The 24,903-nt window shown below is 39.6% G+C and overlaps 1 protein-coding gene across 5 annotated transcripts in view; it reads left to right on the top strand.

The window, feature by feature from the left end:
• KIF16B (kinesin family member 16B) overlaps window positions 1–24,903 on the top strand; it is a 293,589-nt gene that overhangs the window by 208,550 nt on the left and 60,136 nt on the right. For 4 of the 5 annotated variants that reach the window (XR_002136070.2, XM_019714654.2, XM_019714650.2 and 1 more), the window contains one exon: window positions 2,621–2,743. Coding sequence is in view for 4 of the 5 variants with exons in the window: in XM_019714654.2 (XP_019570213.2) it covers window positions 2,621–2,743 (123 nt within the window). In the remaining variant the exon portion in view is untranslated. Of the gene's footprint in view, window positions 1–2,620; window positions 2,744–5,012; window positions 5,037–24,903 lie in introns of those variants that run through there. The other variant, XM_074318294.1, reaches the window with a different exon arrangement.

The following is a 24,903-nucleotide window of genomic DNA, read 5'->3' as shown; positions in this document are numbered from 1 at the left end:
ACTCAATGCCTCCATCACAACTTTCCAGTCCCCCTGTAATTACCAGTTTACTCAAACTGTAAGTCCCACAAGGTGATAAACTCCCTCATTCGCAGTCAGGTGCCTGCCATGTAGTTGGGATTTGGTAAATATGCCCATTTCCATAGACACAAGAAAACTTGGGTGCACAGGGGATGGGTGACTGTTACTGAGAGTGTTACAAGTCCTCCAGCTGGGATTTGATTCTGAGTCTTCTCTGTCTCTGAGTCTTTGAAGTGAACACCACATGGAATACCGAGTCCATTTTCTGTGATTGCTTCAGGGAAGCTGAGAACGGTAGAGTTTCAATACCAAGTGTGTTACCCTTATTGACATTGTCATCCACACCTTTTTGAGAAACCGTAATACACATAGTAATACATTGTTCCTTGTTGATTGAAGGAGAAAGATTTGTTTTCTTTCTTCCTTTTCCTCATTCTCACATCTTAGGAAAGAGCCTTACCAAATCAGCTGTGGTGTTAGCCTTTGGCGTAATCGGTAGGGAGGATCCAGGTTCTTCCGAATGTGAACAAATGGGTCTTTACTTCTCAGATCATATTTTTAATTGCTAGTTGTTGCTTAAAATGTCTTCAGCAGCATTCCCTTCTGCTGAAGTTGTTCCAAGTTACAGTGTGCTCCCAAATCCCAGCCCACACACATGCCACAAGTTGTTTTCCCAAGTGATTGTGTCAGATTTTGAAAAGAGACTAGGTTCCTACTTGAAAACTATAGTTATTAAGCATGATATATAAGGTTTCAGAGCTTAGGCAGCAGAGCAGGTAAACCATGACATTTGTAGGTTAAAGACATTTCCTAACATTAAATGTGTTCTTTGAAAAATAAAACCACTAAATTATTTCTCTGCCTTTTCACTTTTAAATAGAAAAACATATTCCATGTTTCAGAAAATGTCTACATTTAAAGTAATTTAGAAATATACTGTCAGTGAATTGAAAGGTCTTTGTCCATGGGCATGTTGAGAAACTTGCTTTTTAAGAATTTCCACTATGATTTTTGACATCAGGCAAAGCTATTAGGGGCACCATTGCGATAAAATTAGTGGTTCTTGTTTTGGGTGGCCAGCCACACAGGGAAAGATTAAGGTTGTATAAAAGCTTTTGGAAATGTCACGTCATGCCAAAATGTTTGTACTGTCAGCTAGATAAAAGCAGTAATCTGAGACAAACCATACGCCTCTGGATCATCCAGAAATCTGAGCTCAGTTCTCTCCTGTCTCTCTCTGTCTCTCTCTGTCTGTCTCTCTGTCTGTCTCTGTCTCTCTCTGTCTCTGTCTGTCTCTCTGTCTCTGTCTGTCTCTCTGTCTCTCTGTCTCTCTCTCTCTCTCTCTGTCATACACACACACACACAGCAGCTGAGTTGGACCCTCTATGTCCAACCTGGCTGAAGAGCCAAGGATCTAGGACCCCTTTCTGCCTGAGAGAAATGGAGCATTATTGCCCACTGTTTTCTTCTTTGTCAAATAGTAGGTTTCACTGCATAATCATGGAGTTCCCATCTTAAATTCTGTTGATGTTGAAGTGTTCATTAACTCAGTTTATCTCTGATGGATAAAATTATTTTAAAATTTCACTGTAGCAGTATGGCATAGTGATGCCGTAGTTGGGCCCTGTGTTAGCCTGAATTCGAATCCTGACTCTACCACTTACATCTGTCAAGTTACCGAAAGTCTGTCTTGGGCCTCTCATTTGATAAAACAGGGTTAGCAAAGGTTAATACCTCATAGGGGATTGTGAGGAGTAAATGCAACAATGCATATAAACTATTAAGTGAAGTATTTGGTATATAATAAGTATTCAATAAATGCAATTGTAATTGTAATTATTTTATTATTGCTACTGCTTCAAAAATATACTTTCTTATATTTTCTAAAGCCCCAGGTTAGTGCAAATGATAAGGTTATTCCTAGATTTCTTTGCATTCACACTCAAGAGAACTCATTTTGAAGATTTATTTTTTTCATAATGCCTCTTCCTCAAACCCCTCTGGTTTCCCACCATCCAGACCATAAATATTTGTCAGAGCCAAGTTCATTATTAATCAAATGGAGCCTAAAGAAAATACCTGGGATTTGTTTTAATTGTGGTTTAAAGAGCTTTGCACACTACACTGGCTTATAAAAATGCCTAGAATTTAAAATGAAGTAAGCTTGAATAAAATCTCCAGCTTTTGGAGCTTTATGTACGGCAATCTGATAGTCTATGGAGAAAAAATAAGTCAGATGATCAAGACTTTTCAGAAAGGAATCTGGTTTAGACCGATTTCTTTGAAAGTCAGAATGTGTAATCTGTCCCTTTCTTCACTTGTTCTTATAAATTGGAAGGAACTTCAAAGCGAAACAACATTTTGAAGTGCTTTTGCCCTAACTTCTGGGAATGGTATACCTAAAGAAATGGTCTTTTGTTATGAGAGAGATTTAGCATTTCTCTTTCAAAGGAAACCATCATTTTTCTAAATAAACTCTACTGGTTTGATGCTCTTTTCTCTACCTGAAACACATTTTCTCCTGCCTGCCCAAGCAAGGTATTTGCAATTGAGTGATCTTGGTTCTCTTTGTTCTCCCCTTCTGATGTGCCTTTGATAGAGGATGGTTTCTCGTTCTTTGGGAGCAAATCCAGATGACCTGAAGGACCCGATTAAAATTAGTATTCCACGCTATGTTCTCTGTGGGCAAGGAAAGGACGAGCACTTCGAGTTTGAGGTCAAGGTAAGTGTCCCTTCTTTACTCTTCTTGAGGAATAGATGCTTGATTCTATGCAGTACTTTGTCTTTTTTGTAAAAGGAGAAGAAGCTACATGTGAGTATCTTGTTTTGTAAGGTATTGGTCACTCCCTTCTTTAAACCAGTATGTACAAATCTTGACTGGAGCATGTGGAGGGAAGTTATCCCGTAGAAAGTAGTGGTGGTTGTGGAGGTAGGCACACGTGGAAGTTATCACTCACCAGCCCCACAAATCGTGACCAGCCATCCCAGGTGGCCCAGGATTTTCCTGAATTCAGCATTGAAAGTTCCATATACTGGGAAACCCAGTAGTGCCAGGTAAACCAGGACAGCTGGTCACCCTACCCATGGGCTTAGGTTCAATTTGCTTACCTATGAAAATGGGGATAATAATATTTATGTCACAGGGATATCAGTGCATATAAAGTGCTGAGTCTAGTGTCTGGTATGTGATAATTAATTATAGTTATTGCTGTTTTTATTGTTGTTTCTATTATTACTAATTAGGAAGTGTTCCTAATCTGTTTTAGGCGTTATTTGATTTATACAGCTTTCAGGAAGAGTGATGCCTGTTTCCTTACATCATACTTTCTGAAATAATGACTTCATCTTCTATTTAATTTATTTCCATTGACTCATAACACTTCATTAAATATTGTTGACCACTGTTCTCTCCTCAAGGAATTAATGATTAATTATACTTCTTCATTTTTGAGGATAGACGAGGTTATTGATGTAATGATGTCCACCAAAGTCACCAGTATATAGCTGCGTGAGGGTGCTCTCAGAGGTGGTCTTGGTCACATAAACACCAGACTAGGAATCTGGATGTTGAGATATTTAGGCTCTGATTCTGCTGCAGTTTGCTGAGTCACTTTTATCCATGAGGCAACTGAGCCTCAGTTGCCTCATAGATAAAATTAGGAAATTGGATAGTACCTTTGGTTTCCACATTTCTTCTTAGCTGAGAGCCTTTTGTTTAAAAAAATATCCTGTGAGCAAGGGCACTGTAGAAAACAGATAAACAAGGAGCTGCTATTTTGGGAGGCAGAGGGGAGGGAGCCTGACGCCAGTCCTCCTCACTCCCTGTCCACCCCGGCCCCCCCATTGCTCTCTCCAGGCATGCATGTTCTGTCTCCCTGGAGAAAAGTGCAAATAACTAACGTTATACTCTGTCCTTGATTCAGTACTTTGCACTGCCTGTAACGTAATGCCTTATGCCTGCTCAATTCCGTTTCTCAGCCACTGGAAAGTGTGTGTGTGTGTGTCATTCCCTTTGTAAATACATGTAATGGCACATACATACATAAAAATAATTTCTGAAGGTGTGTTTGTATTATTTCCTTATTTTTAATTGGCGGGTAAATACTGACTTTCACCAGCTCAGAATATGAATCCTCCAAAACATAGACCTCACAGCACTGGAGGACATGCAGTGATTTTAGTGTGTGCATAGATTTATTTTATTTTAATAGATAAATGTGTTAATAAAACATAAGTTTAAATCAATTTCATGCATAAAACTAAGACATGGATAACAAAAATATGTAATTTTTTGAAGTTGAGTATGATTTCATTTGCATGTCAAATCTAAAAAAAAAACCAAAAACCAAAAAAACCCTAGCTCATAGATACAAAGAACAGATTGGTGGCTGTCTGAGGGGCTGAAGGGTTGGGGGGCAGAAGAAAGAGTGAGATAGGTAAAGAGAATAAAAAGTTAGAAGCTTCCAGTTATAAAATAAATATGTCCTGGGGATGTAATGTGGTGACTACAGCATGGTGACTATAGTTAATAATATTGTATTTCATATTTGAAAGTTGGTAAGAAAGTTAATATTAAAACTTCTCATCACCAGAAAAATATTTTTGTATGTTTACTAAACTTACGGTGATTATGATTTTGCAATATATACAGATATTTAATCATTAGGTTGATTAAAATGAAAATAATATAATGTTGTATGTCGATTATACCTCAAAAAGGAAAAAAAAGAAAAATTGAGTTGATTTAAATAAAAATTGCAAGCAAATAATAAATAGTCCAGGTTATATGCAAATCTGGCCAAAATAGTGAAGATGCTACTGTAAAGGCAAGTTAGAAAAACCAAATGCAAGAAAATCATTATGAGGCCTTTCAGAATTTAGGCTTTCACTTCAAAATATGTAAAATCCAAAGAGTTTGCTTTCTTTGAACTTATCAGAATGAAGTTCTCAAAGCACATCATTGTTCTGCTTCCTTTTTGTGCTTATCCCAGGTGCTGTAATCATTAGCACCAGAAATGGCCCATTAGCATTTGTCTGGAGAATTCCTAGTTCACCTTGTAGAAAGGTCCCCTGATGCATTCACAGGTAAGTGTGCTGAGGGCCTCCATTCTTGTGGGGATACCCAGTCACAGAAGCATCAGGGCCAGGAACTAGAAACAAACATGACATGAATATACTCTCCCTCCCCTGAATAAAATTAACAAAAATAGCCAAGCTCCAGCAAAGGCCTAGCTGTTGGAGTAGTGTTGTCCTGTCCGGTCTCCTCCAGGTAACCTGAACAAGTGAGGCAACCTCACTGTACCTCATCTGTAAAATGGGGACAATGAAACTGGCCCAGTTGGGTTGATTATGAGGAGTGCATGAGCTTAGGTATGTAAAGTGCTTAGAACAGTGACTTCCACGTACTAAGTGCTGGGTAAGTGTTTGTTATTAAAAATAAATGAATGAATTTTAAAAAGTTGTGGGGAGAGTTGTGAGATTTTACCTTTGGAATCCCCTTCGTGACTTTCAACGTTCAATTGTGTCTTTTTCTTTCTTTCTTTCCTTCCTTTTTCTTTTTTTTTTTTTTTTTTTATGATTCATTCTCCCTGAACATTCTGAATTTTAAAATTAAGTATGTCAAACTTTCCCATCCATCATTTGAGTATTTCACGCAGAGGCAGTGTTTTCTAGAACAAATAGTCACACTTAGGAAATAGTTTGGCTACTACTAAATTCTCCTGGTGAGCCAGTGCTTTAAGAAGGCTAAGATAAAAAAGTATTAATTTCAAAACGGTCTGTTGTTTTATTTTAGATCTTATTTGAGGGAAAATCTGATCTTAATGTATATATTTTATATTATTGCACTTTCTACTTCAGAAAAATCTCTGCTGCTTCTCCTTAAAAAAATCAATCTTTGTTTTCTATCCTTTTCTCATGATCGCCTTAATGGTCTTCTAGGGCCCTGAATGAACTTAGCAAGGCCTTGTGTCCTCTGACCAGTAGGGCAGGGTCATAGACCTAGAATAGACCCCTGGAATAGACCACTGTTGACTGTGTAACTTGCTGGTGGTCACTGCCAGTTTGTTCAGGGGCTGTGCTGACTCACAAACACACAGGGCCCACTGGGTATACGTCTCCAGTAGCTGACTTGGCAGGCCACAGTGAGCCTGGGAAGAGATAGCACATGGAGCCATGGCTGCCCTGAGTTCCCTTCCTTTTAGCTTCTCCCTCACCCTTCCTGGTTCCTCTGCCCCCTGCCCTTTTCTGCCTACCCTTTGTTAGACAGAAATCCTCAGTTATTGAAATCGTTCCTTCTTCATGGCCATTTTCATTTTAATCCCCAATCTGGTAGCTCCAGTGGTCTGTTCAGTGCAGAATGAAGTAGTGGTGAGCCTTGTTAAAGGAATGTTCAAGATAGGGTTCAGAGAGTGAATATGTAGGGAGGAAGGGAGACAACAGTGGTTCTCACATATTCATCTTCTGATCTTTGATGGGTCCTGAGGAGGTTTCCATCACTGGGCTTTAAAAATGAGAAAAATAGAGCTTTTTATTAAACTAAAATATATTTAATTCAAGTGGATTGTCTTTTATATTACTATCACTTTGGGAATTAAAAACAACTTTCTTTTATGAAAATCTGTTTTTGTTTTTTGGTCACATTTAATTTATTTAATCAACTCTATTGAGGCATAGTTTACATACAATGAAATGCACATATTTTTAAGCGTAGTTTGGTGAGTTTTGACATACGTATACGCCCATGTAACCAGTGAAGACTTAGAGCTTTTAAGTCTTTCCAGAAGTTTCTGTTGCCCCTTTATAGTCAGTGCCCATGCCCAGCCTTTAGGTGAGCACTGATGTGCTTTTTATAAGGACAGATTGGTTATGTCTGTTCCACGTGCCATGTAAATGGGATCAGGCAGCGTTTTCTCTTTTGTGCCTGGTCACTTCTATTTAACATAATGTTTTGGAAATTCATCCATGTAGTTGAGTATAACAGTATTTTTTTTTTTTTTATTGCTAAATAGAATTCCATTGTATGGATATATCACAATTTGTGGATTTGTGTTTGTTTTAATGTCTTTATTTACAACACAGAAAGTTGTCATCTCCATGTTGCACCCCTCCCCTCTTTATTTTACTGGTCCTTGAAGGGTATATTCCTGGGAACCCCTGGGTTAATGCATCAGTTCCCATTGTCCTTGCAGTTACACCATCCAGCGGGTCCCAATAGCACCTCCTTCTGGGACTGTGTCCACATTTACTTCAAGAGATGTATATCCTAATGTATCTTTCTTCTTTACGGCTGCATGGTACTCCATTGTATAAATGTACCACAGTTTCTTAATCTAGTCGTCTAACGATGGGCACCTCAGGGATGATGTAGATGCCTGATCACTGCACTGTACACCTGAAGCTGAAGCTGAATAATAATGAATGCCAACTACAATTTTATATATATAAATTATATATATATATAAATTTTATATATATATAAATTATATATATAAATAAATATATAAAAAAATATATATATATATTTTTTTTTTACAAGAAGCGGAGTACAGCATTAGGAATAGAGACAGTGGAAATGTAATGGCTGTGTGCGATGTCAGAGAGGTAGTGGATGGGGGAAGGGGTCGTCACTGTGTGAGGGATATAAATGATAAATGTCTAAGTATTGCATTGTTTTGTTCACCTGAAACTAATTAAAAATGTTATTTAAAAAAAAAAGAGTTGTATATCCTGCCAATTGATGTCAGAGGCGGGCAGAGAAACTGAGGGTGTTCTGGCTACTCTCTGAGAAGAGCCCACTCTGTGCTGAATATTGTTGAATATAACCTGCTGGTCAGCAGAACGTACCTGTACAACATGTGCTTGCATGAAACGGCAGGTAATACGAGTAACTGAATTGCAACAGTCATTTTAAAACTCCTGCTTCAAATGCTTTTCAGTGATTGATATGTGAAATCAATTACATTGCATTATACTTGCGATTTTCAGTTAGCTAGAACCAGAGTGGATGGAATTTAATTTTTAAATTACATTTCAGCATGATACAAAACACCGGTCTAGGAAATCTAATAATTAAGACTAATAATAGAGGCTGTCATATTCTTGTTGTAGAAATAAGCTGATGTTTCCAGCATTGTTTTAAATTTCCTGCGTTTTAATTTACATATTAACATGGTCATATAAAGAAACAAGCCAACACTGGTATATATTTTTAATATTTTTTTTCCTTGAGAGTTTTTTTTCCTGTTAAAAGTGAAAGTAATGTTGCAAGATTGTCTTCCTGGCTCCTTCCTACAGTGGTGACATCTGCCATAGTGCCCCTCCCCCACCCTCCATCCCATCACCTGGTTATTCCCTTCACAGCAGATGTCACAGCCCGCAGGCAGTCACACTGTTTTCTTTTTTCAGTCACTGCCCTGTTTATTGCTGGTCTTCTCCTGTAGATGTATGATGGGCCCCGCCCCATCAGTCTCTGGAGCACGGAGTCCCCAGCCTTCACCCAGGCATGACTGGTAATGGACACCCGGTAGATTACTCAGTATTGTGACCCACACGAGCCCTGCCACAAGGTGTTCTCACTGGACATGATTCCAGGAATTATGTGACCGTGTGTTCTTTTAAGCAGTTCCCCCAGACCCCTGCCCTGGGCTCCCCGTGCTCTGTCTGTGCTGATGGATTCAGTCATTGATTAGCCCTCTCGCCCCTTGTCTGGTTCTCTAGTTGTCCAGTGACAGTGTGGGCAAACCAAGCTTCTTGACTGTGTCTGAGTCCAAGAAAGCTGATGTCTCCTACCTCCCTGCCACTCTCCCACCTCCTCAACCCTGCCCAACCCTAGTATACCGGTGTACGCACGCACGCACGCACCCACGCACACATCCCGGCTCTGGCAGCCTCCAGCACCTACAGAATAGTTTAATTTTGTTCTGGCTTATCTGCAGAGAGGGATAAACATCTGCCCACTGTCTACCCCTAGGCATTTTCCTGAGCTCCTGGGCATGCTCCAGCCCCTTGCGCATGGGAGCACATGTTACAGTGTTGTCTCCTTTAAGGAGCTTTCTAGTACCCTAGTTACACTCCCCTCACACTGTTTAGGAAAAGAAAAGGTCCCTGCCTTACCTCATGTGGTTGTAGGAAGTCAGCCCTCTTGTCCAGAATCATTTTGGTCCAGGGATACACACTTTACCTCACATACACAACATCTAAAATGCAACCTGTCCTAATTTTAACTGTCTGATTTTTTGTTGAAGGTACCATGGTAACAGTCTCCTTCTTTTGCTCCTAAATGCCACCTTGTTTTGCTCTAACTCCCAGTCAGTGCCCTGAAAACAAGGAGAGAAGCAGAGAAAACAACGATAAAGAATGATAGCAAGAAAGTATAATCTCAAGAAGTATAACCACAAGCTTGCAGACCACCTGCAAATAATTCCTGAGTCTCTGAGGCAGTGGTGGTCGTTTTCTCTTCAGTCATTTGAGCCCTCCCTTTTAATTTGAGTGTAGCCCTAGGGCTGGGGGGAATGCCGAGCACTCTCAGGTCTGCTTGGTCCTTCCTAGACAGAGGAGACATGCAGGTGAGATGTGGTCAATTGCAAAACTTCAAATTATGGTATCTTCCTTTTACCACTAACGGACCACATGACAGACTGTGGTTCTAGGACTGGTGGCACATACTCACTTAAGACAGCAGGAGCGAACTGGTGGTGAGTCATGTATATTTTTATGTGGCCTGAACAGATGTTTAAAAATTTGAGTAAGTTGTCAACATTTAAAACTTGGGAGATCTGACATGGAAATCAAGATTTTCCTAGTTTCTGAAAAATGTCAGAAAACTTGGGAATCCTGGGCTGATGTCCCCCCAGAGCAGCCAGCATCTCTTGGGGTGATGCCCGTGCCTCTGCTTTTCCACAGACCTCAGAGCTGCCTGTCCTGGAGAAGGTCACCTGATAGAGGGACACCTCTAGGTTCACACGGTCTGACTACACTGTACATAAAGGCTCTGATCACAGATTATTAAATCAGTTTAAACACGCACAGAGAAGCCTGGGGATGGAGGAGCAGGTGGACACTGCACTACCTGACCCCAGGGTCACACCATGTTCACCTCTGCTGCCTCAGCCTTTCCATTCGTGTTTACCGGGACCGGAGTTTTGAGCAAGGGGCCTTGGCAGAAGCAGGGTGCCCAGAGTAACACATGCTTGCACCGTGGGAGCCTGGCTGGCCTGTGGCCTGCTAATAGCCCTGGGTTTCATGTGCATTTCTTGGGTAGAGCACACATGGAGCCAGCACAGAACCAGGCCATTTGTCACCAAGGGTGGTCAATTCAGGACTGACATCGCTATTGGCCCAGAGAGGGCGTGATCATGACTTAACGCTTTCTATATCTAAGTAGCATTCTTGTCTGTTCTGTCATATTTATTCACTGTATGTTTGGCGTGTCTTATAAATTATAGGTCTATATTTAGCACATCTTATGAATTCTGTTGAGTCTCACAAGCTACTTGCTTACTTGTTATCTGTTTTGACACATTCTGTGAGATTTGCCTGTATTGCATAAGCTTCCAGCTTACTTACTGGCTGTGCTCAGTCCTTCTTCTGTGTTTCATCCGTCTTCTGTAGCAGGATTGAATGTGCTCAAATAGTGCGCAGACTCCTGCTATGCTCCCTGTTGTCTTACAGTCACGGAGCCTCTTACATTTTCATTCCTGACTGATCCCTGTAGGCAACTGAGTTTGCAATCTCTTTTTAAGGGAGGACACAAACATCTATCAAGCACCTTTTCCATCCTCCTGGGCACTTTGCCAGACATTTCCACAAATGTAGCAAAATGGGGGTTTTACTTGCATTTAATGAATTAGGAAATTATGAGTGACTTGCCCAAGGCCACACAGTTAGTAAATAGATCCAGGCACTAAATATCTGTGTCAAATCTAAGTCTTCTGAGCCATGCTGGTTCTCTCACTTGCTCATTTTAGTGTACCTTGTAAATGTTGCTGATTTCTGCACATGTTAGAAATGAGGCTGTATTTTAGTATTGTCCTAAACAGGGTGGCCATTTCCAAATCCTTGCCTGTTCTCAAAATTTGCTGTTATTTTTGTGTGTGTTTTAACTTCTTATCTTGAATTCTGGCCAAGTTGCAGGCATTTTATAAACTGGAGCTATTGCTAAGGCTTTGACAAACCTGGAGAATTTGATGGTGGATAGACCTGCCAGGAAGCACGAAGAAAATTTGCACTTTGGGAGTAGAAACAATCACATTTACAGTCAGAGAAATTTCTCTTTATTTGGCAGAACAGAAATAAGAGCCATTCCAGTCTATTAGATAAACTATGCACATATTCGTCTTTTAGAAATACTCCCAACTTGATAGAATATAAATGTTCAGAAGGATTTGTGTGCTGGCATCTGAATCTCTGCTTATTAGTAACTTGATAGATTGTCTCCCTGCATGTGCATTAGCGTAGCTGAGACAAATGGAGTATTGCTTATGCCATGGTCCATCTAGATTCAAATATTCAGTTTGTGTATTATTCTTAAACATAAATAACAAGTGAAAGAAATAGCACTGGGACTTGAAGAATCATATTTTATCCTAAGTTTTGTTTTTAAGCACCCCTCCCATCTCTTTGAGAATTTTATCTTTCACTGAAAAAAATAGGAACAAACATTTTTCCTTGCCCTGTTTTCACACAAAGCAACTAATCTTTTATATTGCTTTTACTTGGGCAGTTGTGTTTATCTTCACAACGCAATTGCTGCACATGTGAGAAATGATGGAGAAGAAATGAGATTAAGTCACCAGGCACAGAAGAAAAGCAGTCATTACCTTGTGGTCATACCTTGAATTTCCATTTCAAAGTTTTGTTCTCTATAAAAATATATTACTGTTTTCTCTTAATTTCAGAATTCGGGGAGTTTTTCATCTCTTCCTATAACATACTAATTTTAAAATAAAGCACAAATGGTTCAAACTTCCCTTTTTGCAGTTGCTGCCTGTGGATACCCTTGAGTCTCACTAGAACATAATAAAAGGCCTTTCTTTTGGAACGTGACCACTGCCAAGAGTTACCATTTATTGAGTACTTAAACACTCTGCTAGTTGCTTCACATTTTTTGGTTCATTTACAGGTTATGTATCATGAGTCCATTTTACAGATGAAAAAAACTGAGGCCTGGAGGAGTTGCATAATTTAGCCAAAGTCACAGAGCTAATTAGTGACTGCTGAAGTCAGGATCTAGGTCTGTCTTAATCCAGAGCTTTTTATTATGCCATTCTCCAGTGATGACTTGTAGAGAGTTTGCTTTCCGTGCTTTGCCTCTGAATATTAGGATAATTTGAAGAAAATTGCTTAGGCTATTATTCTTGCAATTTCCCACAATTTTAAAGTAGAATAATTCCCCCCATTCTTCACGTGATTCACAGAGGTGTTAGGGGAAAAGAGAAATACTTCACAGTAATGATCTTGGATTTGAAAGGCATCCATTTTTTTCAGAACCTTAGGGTCTTTGTACAGTCTTCAAATTGCTATATGAAATAAGTATGGTAAAATAAACAGTATTACTGATGTAAATGATGTTGGATCTGCCAGTAGTTTCTGGGTTTAGGCCAGGATCATATCTTGTGAAGCGGAAGAATGGACACATGGGCCAGGGAGAGGCAAGGAGTTGTAAAGGAAGATAGTTTATTAGAAGCAGGAGAAGAGGTTTGCAGCTCCCAAGTGGGCAGGGGTAGGAAGCCCAGTGACTGAGGCAGAAACTCTTACTTTTATACCTTCCCTTGCCTGCTTGGAGAAGGGGACTGGAGACTTCTAATGGAATTCACCTATCAGGTTTGTCCTGTTTGCTCATCCTGAAGGGATTAACGAACCAACCCATTCCTATCTATCAGATCTGTTCCTTTGTCCGTCAGGAAGGGACTTGAGATTATTTATTAACCTCAAGGCGTATTCTCCTGTCTTTGTCCTGGAGTGAATGAGACATTCCAGGACCTGGAGTTTCAGGATATGGCTGCTTTTTGTTTATTCCACCAGGGACCCCGCTGTCTACCTAGCAACATACTAACCTGTCTCATTATCCCTACTACAAAAGTGCTAAGATTGAAGCATCAATAAGTCATTATTGTAGTTAACTGTAGAAGGCTGACATTTGGGTCAGCTAGAAAGCCCTATTTGATTTTGTATCACTTCATATATTAGGTTGGTTCAAAAGTAATTGTGGTTTAAAAGGTTAAAAATAATTGCAAAACCTGCAATTACTTTTGCACCAACCTAATAGTTTTGTAGAGTATGGTGTAACTTGGTAGTCAACCGCTAGACTCCTTTCTTCATGGCACACCAGATTCAGGAGCCAAAGACTCTAAGGAACTCTGTACTTGTTGGTGATGAGTTACACAGAGGGATGTCTGGGGAGTTTCCTGAATAATAAGGCTGAATGATCTTATATCTGCTTGGGTCTCCTACTTTCAGGAATGTTTATTCTCCAAACTCCATACGCCTCCCATCCCTGACCGGGGCAGATCTGGCATTGGAACTTTGACTCCTTTCTCCTTGCGCACTGCACTGGCTTCAATACCAGGCTCCTCCTGTTGAGCCCAGTTTCTTACCTCAGGTACCATCGAGATGGAATTTGTGGAGTGAGTTAGAGCTGTTGTTTCATGGAGTCCACTACAGTGGAGGGGGTGCCTGCTTGGTTCAGGATCTCCTTATGCATTTTGTGGACATGATTCAAGTGGCAGCTACTTCCTTGCCTCCAAGACTCCTGGATGGTCACTGACACAGTCTCTTTTCCTTTGTGACCATTTGGCTACAGACCACTTTTTGGAATCCCCAGAAAGAAAGGTATATAATCTTTCCTGAATTTTCCCTAGGAGAACCAGAGAAGGAGGTACATTTCACAACTCATAGCAAATAACTGAAAAAACCCTATTAGACAATTAGGTTCTCCCCAAATCACTGGCCTTCCTCTCCTCCTTCTTAGATATCCTTTGGGAGCTCCAATTGCTAAGTGGAGGGATTGAACTCCAGCTCACATCCTTGGTTTTTATCCTCCAGCTTGCTTACCTGAAGGACCAGCACATTTCTTCAGTATTCATCCAGAGAAAGTGAAAACACCAATTCAAAAAGATATGCATAAATGTACCCTTTGTTTATTATGGTATTATTTAAAGTGGCCAAGATATGGAAACAATCAGCAATCGGTGTCCATTGATAGACGAATGGATAAAGAAGAGGTGGTACCACATATATATAATGGAATATTATTCAGCCATAAACAAGAATGGAATCTTGCCATTTGTGACAGCATGGATGGACCTAGAGGGTATCATGCTGAGTAAAATACGTTGGACAGAGAAAGACAAATGCTGTATGATTTGATTTGATATTTTATTTTATTTTATTTTATTTTATTTTATTTTATTTTATTTTATTTTATTTTATTTTATTTTATTTTATGTGGAATCTAAAACACAAAACAAATGAACAAACAAAACAGAAATAGACTTATAGATACAGAAAACAAACTGATGGTTCCCAGAGAGGAGGAGAATGGGGATAGGCAAAAAAAGTGAAGGCGATTAAGAAGTACAAACTTGTAGTTCTAAAATAAGTCACAGGGATGTAGTGTATAGCATAGGCAATATGCTCAATAATATCATAATAACTGATAGTTACTAGACTTTTCATGATCACTTCGTAAGGTATATAAATGTCAAATCGCTATGTTGTACACTTGAAACTAATATAATGTTGTATATGAACTATAATTTAAAATTAATTATAAAAAACAGCTAAGGATGATGACACTCAGAAACAAAAGCCTCTTAAGTCAATAGGACCCACCCCACCGGCAATTAGAGACCACCTTTTGTTTCTTGCTGTGTTTTTTAAGAGCCTCACAACCTGCCCTCATTCTTGCCCCAAATTGTTTATTATAGTATTTCTTCTAAATCAATAGACTCCACTCTCCAAAAGGAATTTGGAAAATGACATTTTTTCTTTCTGTATTTTATAATTGTTTACTCTTCCCCTTAATGCTTAAGCTCTAAAAACTTTAAATAGTCACTGGTAAGTCAGGAAAGGACTAAAATGCAGGTCACTCTGTTGCCCACATTTCACAATAGAAAGGGAATTGGAAAATAAAGTAGAAAAATATTTATTGAAATGAGACTCTGGGCTCCACTGTCTCCATTATTCATTTATTATTTAACAAATATTTATTTGGTGCCTATAATATATTTAAAAAAAAATAAAACGTACTAGAGATATGAAGATACAGAGGGACAGAAAAGATTAATAAGTAGTTCATGTATTCAAGGGTCTGCTACGGTGGGGAAGAGACATATGCAGAAAAATAGGACAGTGCAGAGGAAAGAGGATCATGAAGGGAGAATCAAGACTTAACATTTTTGTTTGCCTGAGAAAGACAGGTCGCATTCCATGAGTGGAGGTGAGAGAGAGCGCATTCTAGGTAATGGGAACACCAGAATAGAGGCCTGAGCGCAGACAGGTACAGATGATATATTGGTCATAGGAAATAGTACAGTCGGAGGCCAACCTTGGGTAGGGACTCTCCTTTCAGGTGGAAGATGAGGAGGTTTTGAAGAAGGGAGGAAAAGGAATGTCGCAACAGCATCATTTTGAGATAGGCTGAGAAGGTGTTGAGGGAGTTGGTCTTGGGCAACCCTAATCTCAGTAAAACAAGATCATTGTCTGTTAAAATTGAAAATCATGAACATTTTGAAATACTTATCGCAGAGAATGTAATTTATAAGGATTTCCAAGTGAGAGTGACCCTGCTGAGTTAAAATTGCATAAATTTCATGCAAATGCATGTCTTTCCAGGGAGGGATGGTGGTGGTGGTGACAGTATAGGCTGCAGGATTTGCGTGATTCTTCTGATGATGACTCATCAGAAGGTCTAGGCAGCAAGGGATTTTAAGATGCTTGTCTCCCAGTCATAGGAAGACTGACCAGGTGTCCCGCCTGGGCATATACCGTGTTTCCCCGAAAATGAGACCTAGCCAACTCTAATGCGTCTTTTGGAGCAAAAATTAATATAAGACCCGGTCTTATTTTACTTATAGTCTTATTTTACTTATAGTAAAATAAGACCGGGTCTTTATAATATATAATATAATATAATGTAATGTAATGTAATATAATATAATATAATATAATATAATATAATATAATATAATATATACCTGGTCTTGTATTAATTTTTGCTCCAAAAGACGCATTAGAGCTGATTGTCCGGCTAGGTCTTATTTTTGGGGAAACACGGTAGGTGTGTGATTAGAAGGGAAGAGCTGAGCTAGAAGACTAGGAGAGGTTGTGGGCAGTCACAGTGAAGACAGCACATTCGGCACATGTCGGCTATTGGAAATCCAAAAGCACCGGTGTTGTCTACCCTCAGAAATATTTGGCGATCTTCGAGGTTGACCAGAGCCAGGAGTCAGTGAATGGCACTGTGATATCTATGGGATGTCACTGTGATTAATGGAGTGTTGGCTTTTTTCACCACTTCTCATTTAGTTCCTTTTGCAACAGTTGTCTGAAGAGGTTTTAATTAAACCTACTGCGTTAATGCATGTTATTAAACAGATTTAAACATTTGGAAAATGTTTCATGTTTCCCCAAACATGTTCATAGTTATGCTGCTTCATAAGATTACATTTTGCAAAATCTGACTCTTTTAGTATATACTAGGTTGATATTAGACCATTTCCTCCAAACTGTTACTAAATAAAAGGAAATTTATTTTTACATACTTGACATAGGTTCTCCAAATATTGTTAAAAAATAAATGTTGAAGAGAACTCTATAAGTAACTGTTTAAATGGGAACCAGAGTATTTTTCTTTGGATAAAAACTGTTGATTTTCGTTACACATAGCAAATATATACTGAGGATGGATCTTAAAGTCTACAATCCTTAAGCCAACAAAATATGTATTATATATAACATAAATTTGTGGAAAACATTCAAATGAGAATAGTTTATAAGTAAATGCACTTCTTCTGGATATATTTATGGTGTTTAAGTTGTGCTTGATAATTTTATGGCCTAGAAAAGATGGATTTGTATCAGCGGAACCATTCAGGAGAGAGAAGTAATGAAATCTGCTTGTCAAAGTTACACAGTAATGATGCCCTACATTCTCAACATCAAAAAATATAATTTAGTGGTTTGATCTGATTTATTGTCATAGTGGTCTTCTGTCTCTGCTCTCCGCATCAACCCCTCATCCCATGCCCAATTTTAATTTGGGGCAAAATAGGACTTTAATACATATATCCCTTTTCTGTATAGTTTTTTCCAAACTTCATATGCACCATTTCTCCAGCTCTAGGTGTGAAGCTGTCTCCATTACAGAGAAGGGGTTTGACCATTTCCTATGGAGAGATGACACCTGTGGTTGACTTGCCAGCCATTTCTGTCATGACCATTGATGATCTTCATCCTTAATCATCATTTCTTCCTCTTGTTTACATTTTGATAGACAAGGGGGAGATTTAAATGTTCTATATATAAAGTAGGAAGCTTGAGATTTTGTTATCCTTGTGTTTAACCTGAACTCAGGTAAAAATCTCAAGGGTGAAGAATTTAAACATCTGTTTGTACCTCACTATAGACTTGTGTTACAAATAATATCGAGAATGCACCATAATCTTAGTGCAGTTAAAAAAAAGATCATACTATTGTGTGACTAATTCGAATAATCTGATTCAGATGAATCTCAAACCACCAGAACAGAGGAACTGGAGCCAAGATTACAGCAGGTCTTGTTCTCCATTTTCATTGATTTGGGTCAAGCTTGGAACCTTACCTGATTTAAAAATCAAGATCATCTTAACTGTGTCTCTCAGAAAACTACCAGCATCTAGTATAGTACCTGGCACCTAAGTGATAGCCCAATAAATGTTTATCTCTACAAGAGTCCTTTCACCTCTACCTCACTTACTGCCAAAGGCTCATTTCCTTAAAAGGCTTAATATCTTGTAGGGTGACCAAAGTGTGACCTACATGGTAAATCATTGAGGAAGGACTGATTCTTCCAGGGAGAAAGGGGTAGGAGTGGGAACACTGCCAAGGGAGGAAGTGTGGCTTGGATGCTTCCTGGGGGCCTGAGCATGTGCTCTCAGCACACAACAGGGTGTATGACTGAGGCCATTCAAAAGACCCTTCAGAAGATCGACAGATATGCCGTATTTATTTGTTGACAAATTGAAGCATCAGATTTTTAATCCACTGGGACCTGGGGTTAGAAAGGTTTATTGTTTGATCAACCTGGAAAAGGCCCTGACTGCCATGCTAAGAGCTTTGGCCTTGGGATGAGGTGGGTGAGTAGGTTTTGGGAGGTGACCATATCTGATTTACAGCAAGGATGCACAGACTTTAAGCTGCGTCAGTATCCCCTGGAGGGTTTGTTAAGACACAGGTTGCTGGGCCCCATTCCAGAGTTTCTGATTAAGTAAGTGCAGGTAAGATGTTGAAAATTTGCACAAGATCCCAAGTGGAGCTGATGCTGCTGTCAGACATTACACTTAGAGAACTACTGGCTTACAGTGTAGACTGAAACATTGAGGGCAGAAGTCACTGAGATCTGTTTGTGAGTTTATTAACATGAATTTATTAAAATATCAAGGTAGGTATGAGGCAATAAAATAAGTCATTACCCAGAATATACTAATAATGATATCCATTGTTAAACACTTTGGGGAACTTCTGTTACACAGTGTTAATGGTTACAGAGTCTGCTGTCTCTTCATTAATGGTGAGGCTCCTGGAGACACCAGGGTAACACAGTAAGGGCAAAGATCCCTCTTGATCTCATTCAACCCAATTCAAAGTAATATTCGTATGAAGCTTTGAATGGCCTTCTCCACATTGGACCATCTTTCTCTGTCTCTTTCCACTTATGCACTCACCATGGTAGCATCCCACGTCCCAATATAAGCCATGAGGGTGATGTCAGGAAAGCAGACGCAAGTTAGTGAATGCTTTTGGGGCTCTCTCAGGGATTTTATCTTCTTTTTTGTTGTCTTATCACCTTGTGCCCAAATGCCTTTGATATTTACTGCCCAGGAAATCACTTAGTCATATCATGTCCTCCCCAGTGTTAGGTATGTGCATGTTGTTAGAAAAATTGGCATTCCTTATAAAGACACTATTCTGAAAAAGAGGAATGAAACACAAATTCATGAGGTAAGTTTGGAGTAGCCATTTCATTAATCAGAGATTTCAAAAAGTGGTTCAACATTAATGAGCTGTAGCAGCGGCAAATGTATGCCAAAGCCCCACAAGCTAGGTTTCCAGTTTACCTTATCCTAGTTTTGCTTGAGATCTTCTTCTTTTGTTTTTTTTTAACTTTTATTTATTTTAAGTGTGTTTTTCCAGGATCCATCAGCTCCATGTCACACAGTTGTTTCAATGTAGGTGTGGAGGGCGCAGCTCACAGTGGCCCATATGGGGATTGAACTGGTAACTTTGTTATTAAGAGCACCACGTTCTAACCAACTGAGCTAACCAGCTTCCCCGAGGCCTTCTTGAGAGATGAAAAAAGACATTATTCATTCATTGTCACTAACAGCCTGAGTGCATTTAAGACAAGTCCATCTTGGGGCTCCATCTTCCAAACTCTTCATTCAGGATGCCTGTGATGTGTTAAGTACTCTTCTCAGGTACAATGAAAACCAGCTGAAAATCCCCACTCTTCTGGAGTTTATATTCTAATAGGGAAGAGAGACAAAAAAAAAAAAATATATATATATATATATATATATATATATATATATATATATGTATATATGTATATATGTATATATGTATATATGTATATATGTATATATATATATATATATATATATATATATATATATATATATATATATATATAAAAATAATGTTAGGTAATAAAATTATTTTGTTTAGTAGAAAAATAGAGGAGTAAGTAATATGGAGATGGAGAATGGGGGTCGCCGGGGTACAGTTTTAGATGGTATATCCAGAAAAAGGCTTCACTGAGAAAATGATTTGAGCAAAGACTTGAAAGAAGTGAGGAAGCTAGTCATGTGAAAATGATATACACACATACACAGACAGAGGAAAAGCACATACAAAATCCTTGAGGCCATACTTACTGTGTAGCATGTTTGAGGTATTCTAGACAAAGAAAGGAAGAGAGAGTGAACAAGGGAGAGAGTGGTTGGATATGAGGCCAGGAAGGAGAGAGATCATAGAGATCCTTGTAGGTCAATAAATTAACTTGAACTTGTACCCTGGATAAAAAAAGGCCACCTTGGAAATTTGTCCTATTTGAGCAAAAGAATGGCCTCATCTGACTTAATTTTTAACAAGACCATTTTGACAGCCATGTTGAGAAAAAAATGAAGGGAAAATTGGGGAGTGAGAACCAAAACAGAAGCAAGGAGACCAACTAGGAGGCCATTAAAAATAATCTGAGCAACAGATGATGGTCACTTAGAGCAAGATGTTAACAGTGGAGATAATGAGAAGTGGTCAGGTTTTCATATTTTGGACTTTGGCAGAAAAAATTTGCTGACTGATTTGATGTGGTACGAGCAAAAGAGGAACATCCAAAATGATGCCAAAGTCATTGGATTGAACACATAGAAGAATGGCATTGTCATTTATTGAGATGTAGAAGTGGGGAGGGAGCAAGTTTGGGTGATAATAATTTTGGTAAATTTAGCCATGTTAACTTTGAGATACATATTAGACTTCCAAGTAAGCAGACATGTTAAGTAGGCAGTAGGATATATGAGTCTGGGTTCAGAAGAGAGGTGAGCATCCAGGGAGTCATCAGCATATAAATTTAAGCTATCAGATGGGATGAGATCACCAAAGGAGTGAGTGTAGGTAGAAAATAAAACACATTCAAGGACTAAGCCCTGGGGCACTTTGATGTTGAGAGGTCAGAGAAATGAGGAGAAATCCCAGCAAAGAAAGTTCATGTAAGACAATATAGCAACCTGTAAGTCAAATGGGAAAAAAAAGTGTTAAAAGGAAGAGTGGTCAGCTGCTGCCAGTAGAGTAAGATCAAGACCACGGTTACCCAGTGGATTTAGCAATATGGTGGTTATTGATGACCTTGCTAGAGTGGGTAAAAGAAGTTTGCGTGGAATGGTGAGTAGGTTGGAGTGGATTCAAGAAGTAATGGGAGGAGAGAAATTGATGACATCAAGAATAAACTCTTTCAAGGAGTTTTGAATTATGGGATGGATAGAAATGGAGTGGTAGTTGGAAGGGAAAGGGAGTTACAGGTATTGATGGGAGTTTAATGAGAGAAATAATAGTCTGTTTAAATGCTATTGGGAATAGTCTAGTAGAAAATGGGAATGTGTTGGTACAGGAGAAGAGAAATGTGTGTATTACAGTATCCTTCAGAAGTCAAGAGAGATGGGATCCAGTATTTCAGAACAGGGGTTGCCTTAACTAGGAGCACTGATGCATATCCCGTGCCTCGTAACACAAGGAAAAGATGAGGTAGGTACAGAGCAGATGGTGTCAGATGAGTAGACTTGGTTGAGGGTGCTGGTAGAATTTTTTGTTTTTAATTGCTTCTGTTTTCTCAGTGAAATGGGAATTAAGGTTATCAGCTGAGAGTGAGGACAGGGAAAGAGGTGATGAAGGCTTGAGGAGGAGAAAGATGAAGTAAACTATTTAGGTAACTATTATCTAAGAGGATGGATTTGGGAAATGTGATATGACTGGTAGGAGGCTGACCTGAAGGTGGTGATAGTGACTTTAAAATGAGACCAATCCATCTGGTGGTGTGTTTCTCTTCAGCCACATTGTCTTGGGAAGGTGCAGGCTGGGAGTAAGCAGACAATTGGATTTAACCAGGGTTGTGGTTTAGCTTCGTCCGGGGAATTTCAAGAGTGGGACAGAGAGTTGAGGTTGAATGCACTGGTTATGATGATTGCTATGGTTTTCAAATAGAGTGAGGAAGGAACAAGGGCAGAGGTCAAGGAACAAGAGGTCAGGGTGTTGGAGGGATTGTCTGTTGCTAATGAAATTACCAAAACTCATGGCAGGAGTTCCATAGTTCCACAGTCTGTTGGAGCAGATGACAGTGAACAGAACCTAAAGCCTTTGAAGAATTGGGGAAATGACTAAGGTGAATTGATGCCTGCAGGAAAGAGGGGTAGAGTGGCAGGACCTGAAGGCATGCGCTTCACAGAGAAGGGATTTTAGAAAGGATAAAAGAACAAAGGTTTGGAAGTTGGATTGAAGAAAAAGAATGTCTACTTACCTCCCAGCACAATGGCATGAAGAAAGTGGGGAGAAAGTCCCTACATGAGAAGGCTGCAGGGGAAGTGGTTCCTGAGCCAGCTCTCAGAACAGAGATGAAGGGCATGTTCCCAGAAGAGGATGAGGACCTAGGGGATTTTGCTCATGATTGACCATGAGTTCAAGAGGTACAGTGGAAGGATTTCAGGAGGAGAAAGAGGAGCCATGGGCATTAGAATCTGGGGGATGAGGGTAACCTATGGTTCTTGGGTGACTTTCTCTGGAATCCAAAGTCCCAGTATAGGATGGTCTCACCTATGGACATCCTACATCTTATTACCCCCAGATTGTGGGTGTGATTCCATTCATTTTCTGAGCTTTCCTGGCAAGTAGGCAGCATCATGCCCTTTTCTGCTCCAGTTCTCTTTGACACCTGGTTTGTGTCCAGCCAAGGCAGCGTATTGCTCTGCTCTTGCCCTGAGGAAGCCATCACACCCCTGCTGATTGTGCTGGCCTTACTCAGGGTACCTCAGAGTGGTCTGCTGAGGAGAGTACCAGAGAGAAAGGCTCCCCCAGCTTAGGTGCTGAGTAGCAGTGTTTCCAAAGCTTGAGAGACTTGCATAACCAGCTTTAACAGCTGCAGAGCACTGTACTATTTTTACTTAATGATTTTTTATAAATATACTTACCTTTTTTTCCTATAGAAATATATTTTTAAAGTTAACTTATAAGAAGAAACTTATCAATTTAAACAGTTATTGTGACTAATGAATACAGAGCCAGAATGATGAAAATACAAATGTCCATCCTTATATTCCCCAAATCATCTCATTCGCCACTTTGGGAAATGAATGAACCAGAGAATGGCTAAGACTCAAGACTCGCTCCTCCCCCCAAAATGACCTACATGTGTATTGCCCCCCACTGTTGCTTCTCCTTTTCTGCTCATCCCCTATGGTTTGCATGCAGAAAAATCAGTTTGAATTATTGTGCTCCAGAAGGGCATTTCTCTAAAGTGCAGGATAAGATTTCCCATACCGACACGTGGCTCATGCAGAGGCTCTGAGGTGGGAAGGAGTATGTGCCTTCAGGGAGTGCAGCACGAGTGAAGTCACCTCGGGAGAGAGAGACTTGAGGTGAGGTTCCTGTAGGCAGTGGTTAAAAATTAAAAATTGCTGTCTTTAAGGTTGATAAGGTGGGTCTTTTCCTAGGAGCAGCATGAAGCTACTAGGGAAGATCTTTTGGGGGAGGTGGAATATCCAATTTAAGTGTTTAAAAGCTCCCTGTCAATTGTGCAGAGAAGGGATGTAGTGGGTTAATGCGATATAGATAATGGGGAGAGGCCCTGGCAGAGTGAGACCTGATAGCCTAGAGTGAGATGGCAGTGACGATGAAGAATGGATGGATAGAGCTCTACGAAATGTTACGGAAGTAAAAGGAGAACAGGAGCTACTGCTTGTTCTTCTGTGGGCATGTTAGTGGGCAGGAGCGGATGAGGTTGGCTTCAGCTTCTCTCAGGCATAGCTTGGTGGAGGATGGTGAATGCACTGAGATGGAACACCAGCAGAGAACTAAGTTCTTCGCTAGCTCTAGATATTCTCTAGCAAGAATATAAGAAATGTATACACATTTTAAGGAAAAAAACTATTAAAATTGTAATACTCAATATATATCAATAACAAAAGATGAATATAAGTCACGTTTGACTTCTGCAATTACAAGAGCTGTTCAGAGTGGTTACCATCAGCGTCCAGACACTTCTGATTACGGCAAACTACTGCTTGAGCAATGTTGACCGAAGTATCTACTTCTATACATTTTTTTGACAACCTCTGTATGTCTAGTTCACATTGAATTTGAGATTCCTATGTGACATCTAAAGAAAGATGTCTACAGGTTCAGTACTTGGATCTGCAGCTCAGAAGAAAGACGGGAACTGAGACAGGAATTTGAGACTCATTAGTCCACACTTTAGGTGTAATTCTAAAGGCTGCCATTGTCTGCCATCTTCTGCTTGTCAGTATGTGAGCTGATGTATGCCAGACTTTCCATCCAGTCAGCTCATTTAATAGCAACTGCAGGTTAACGGCTGGATTGAGAATTCTTTCTCTGAAATAAAGCAAAATACATTGTGTTTTAATATTAACAGTCATTTTGATGTAGAAAGATTTTTTTCTCCTTTTTCTACTCTGCCCTCATTTCTCCTCCTCCTCCTTCTTCCTTTTCCTCTTCCTCTTTCCCTTCCCCTTCCCCTCTTTCCTGTCCTTATCCTTCCTCCTCCTCTTACTGTCTTTTCTCTGCCTTTCTCTCTCTTATTTATTTTTCCCTCCTGTCCATTGTGGTGGCATCTGGTGACCTGCACCAACATTTTGTATGGGCACATCGCTGTGGCAGAATGGTCATCCTTTTGGATTTTCTTTCTACAACCCAAGTGGAGGGGTTAAGGGATACTTTTCATAAGCCATTAAGAGGTAACTGTCTGTCCCTGACTTTACATAGGCACATGCTGCTTATAACCAGGTTTGGAAACTGGAGCTGCATGCTTAAGTACAGAGCAATTATTATTTATAAGTCTTATTTATGCAGCAAGATTAATGTTTTCAATTCTGGAGAAAATTTGCATACTAATCACTT

This window comes from Rhinolophus sinicus, linkage group LG13, assembly GCF_036562045.2.
Source record: "Rhinolophus sinicus isolate RSC01 linkage group LG13, ASM3656204v1, whole genome shotgun sequence".
Taxonomy (NCBI): domain Eukaryota; kingdom Metazoa; phylum Chordata; class Mammalia; order Chiroptera; family Rhinolophidae; genus Rhinolophus; species Rhinolophus sinicus.
This window is presented reverse-complemented; position numbering and strand designations above follow the sequence as displayed.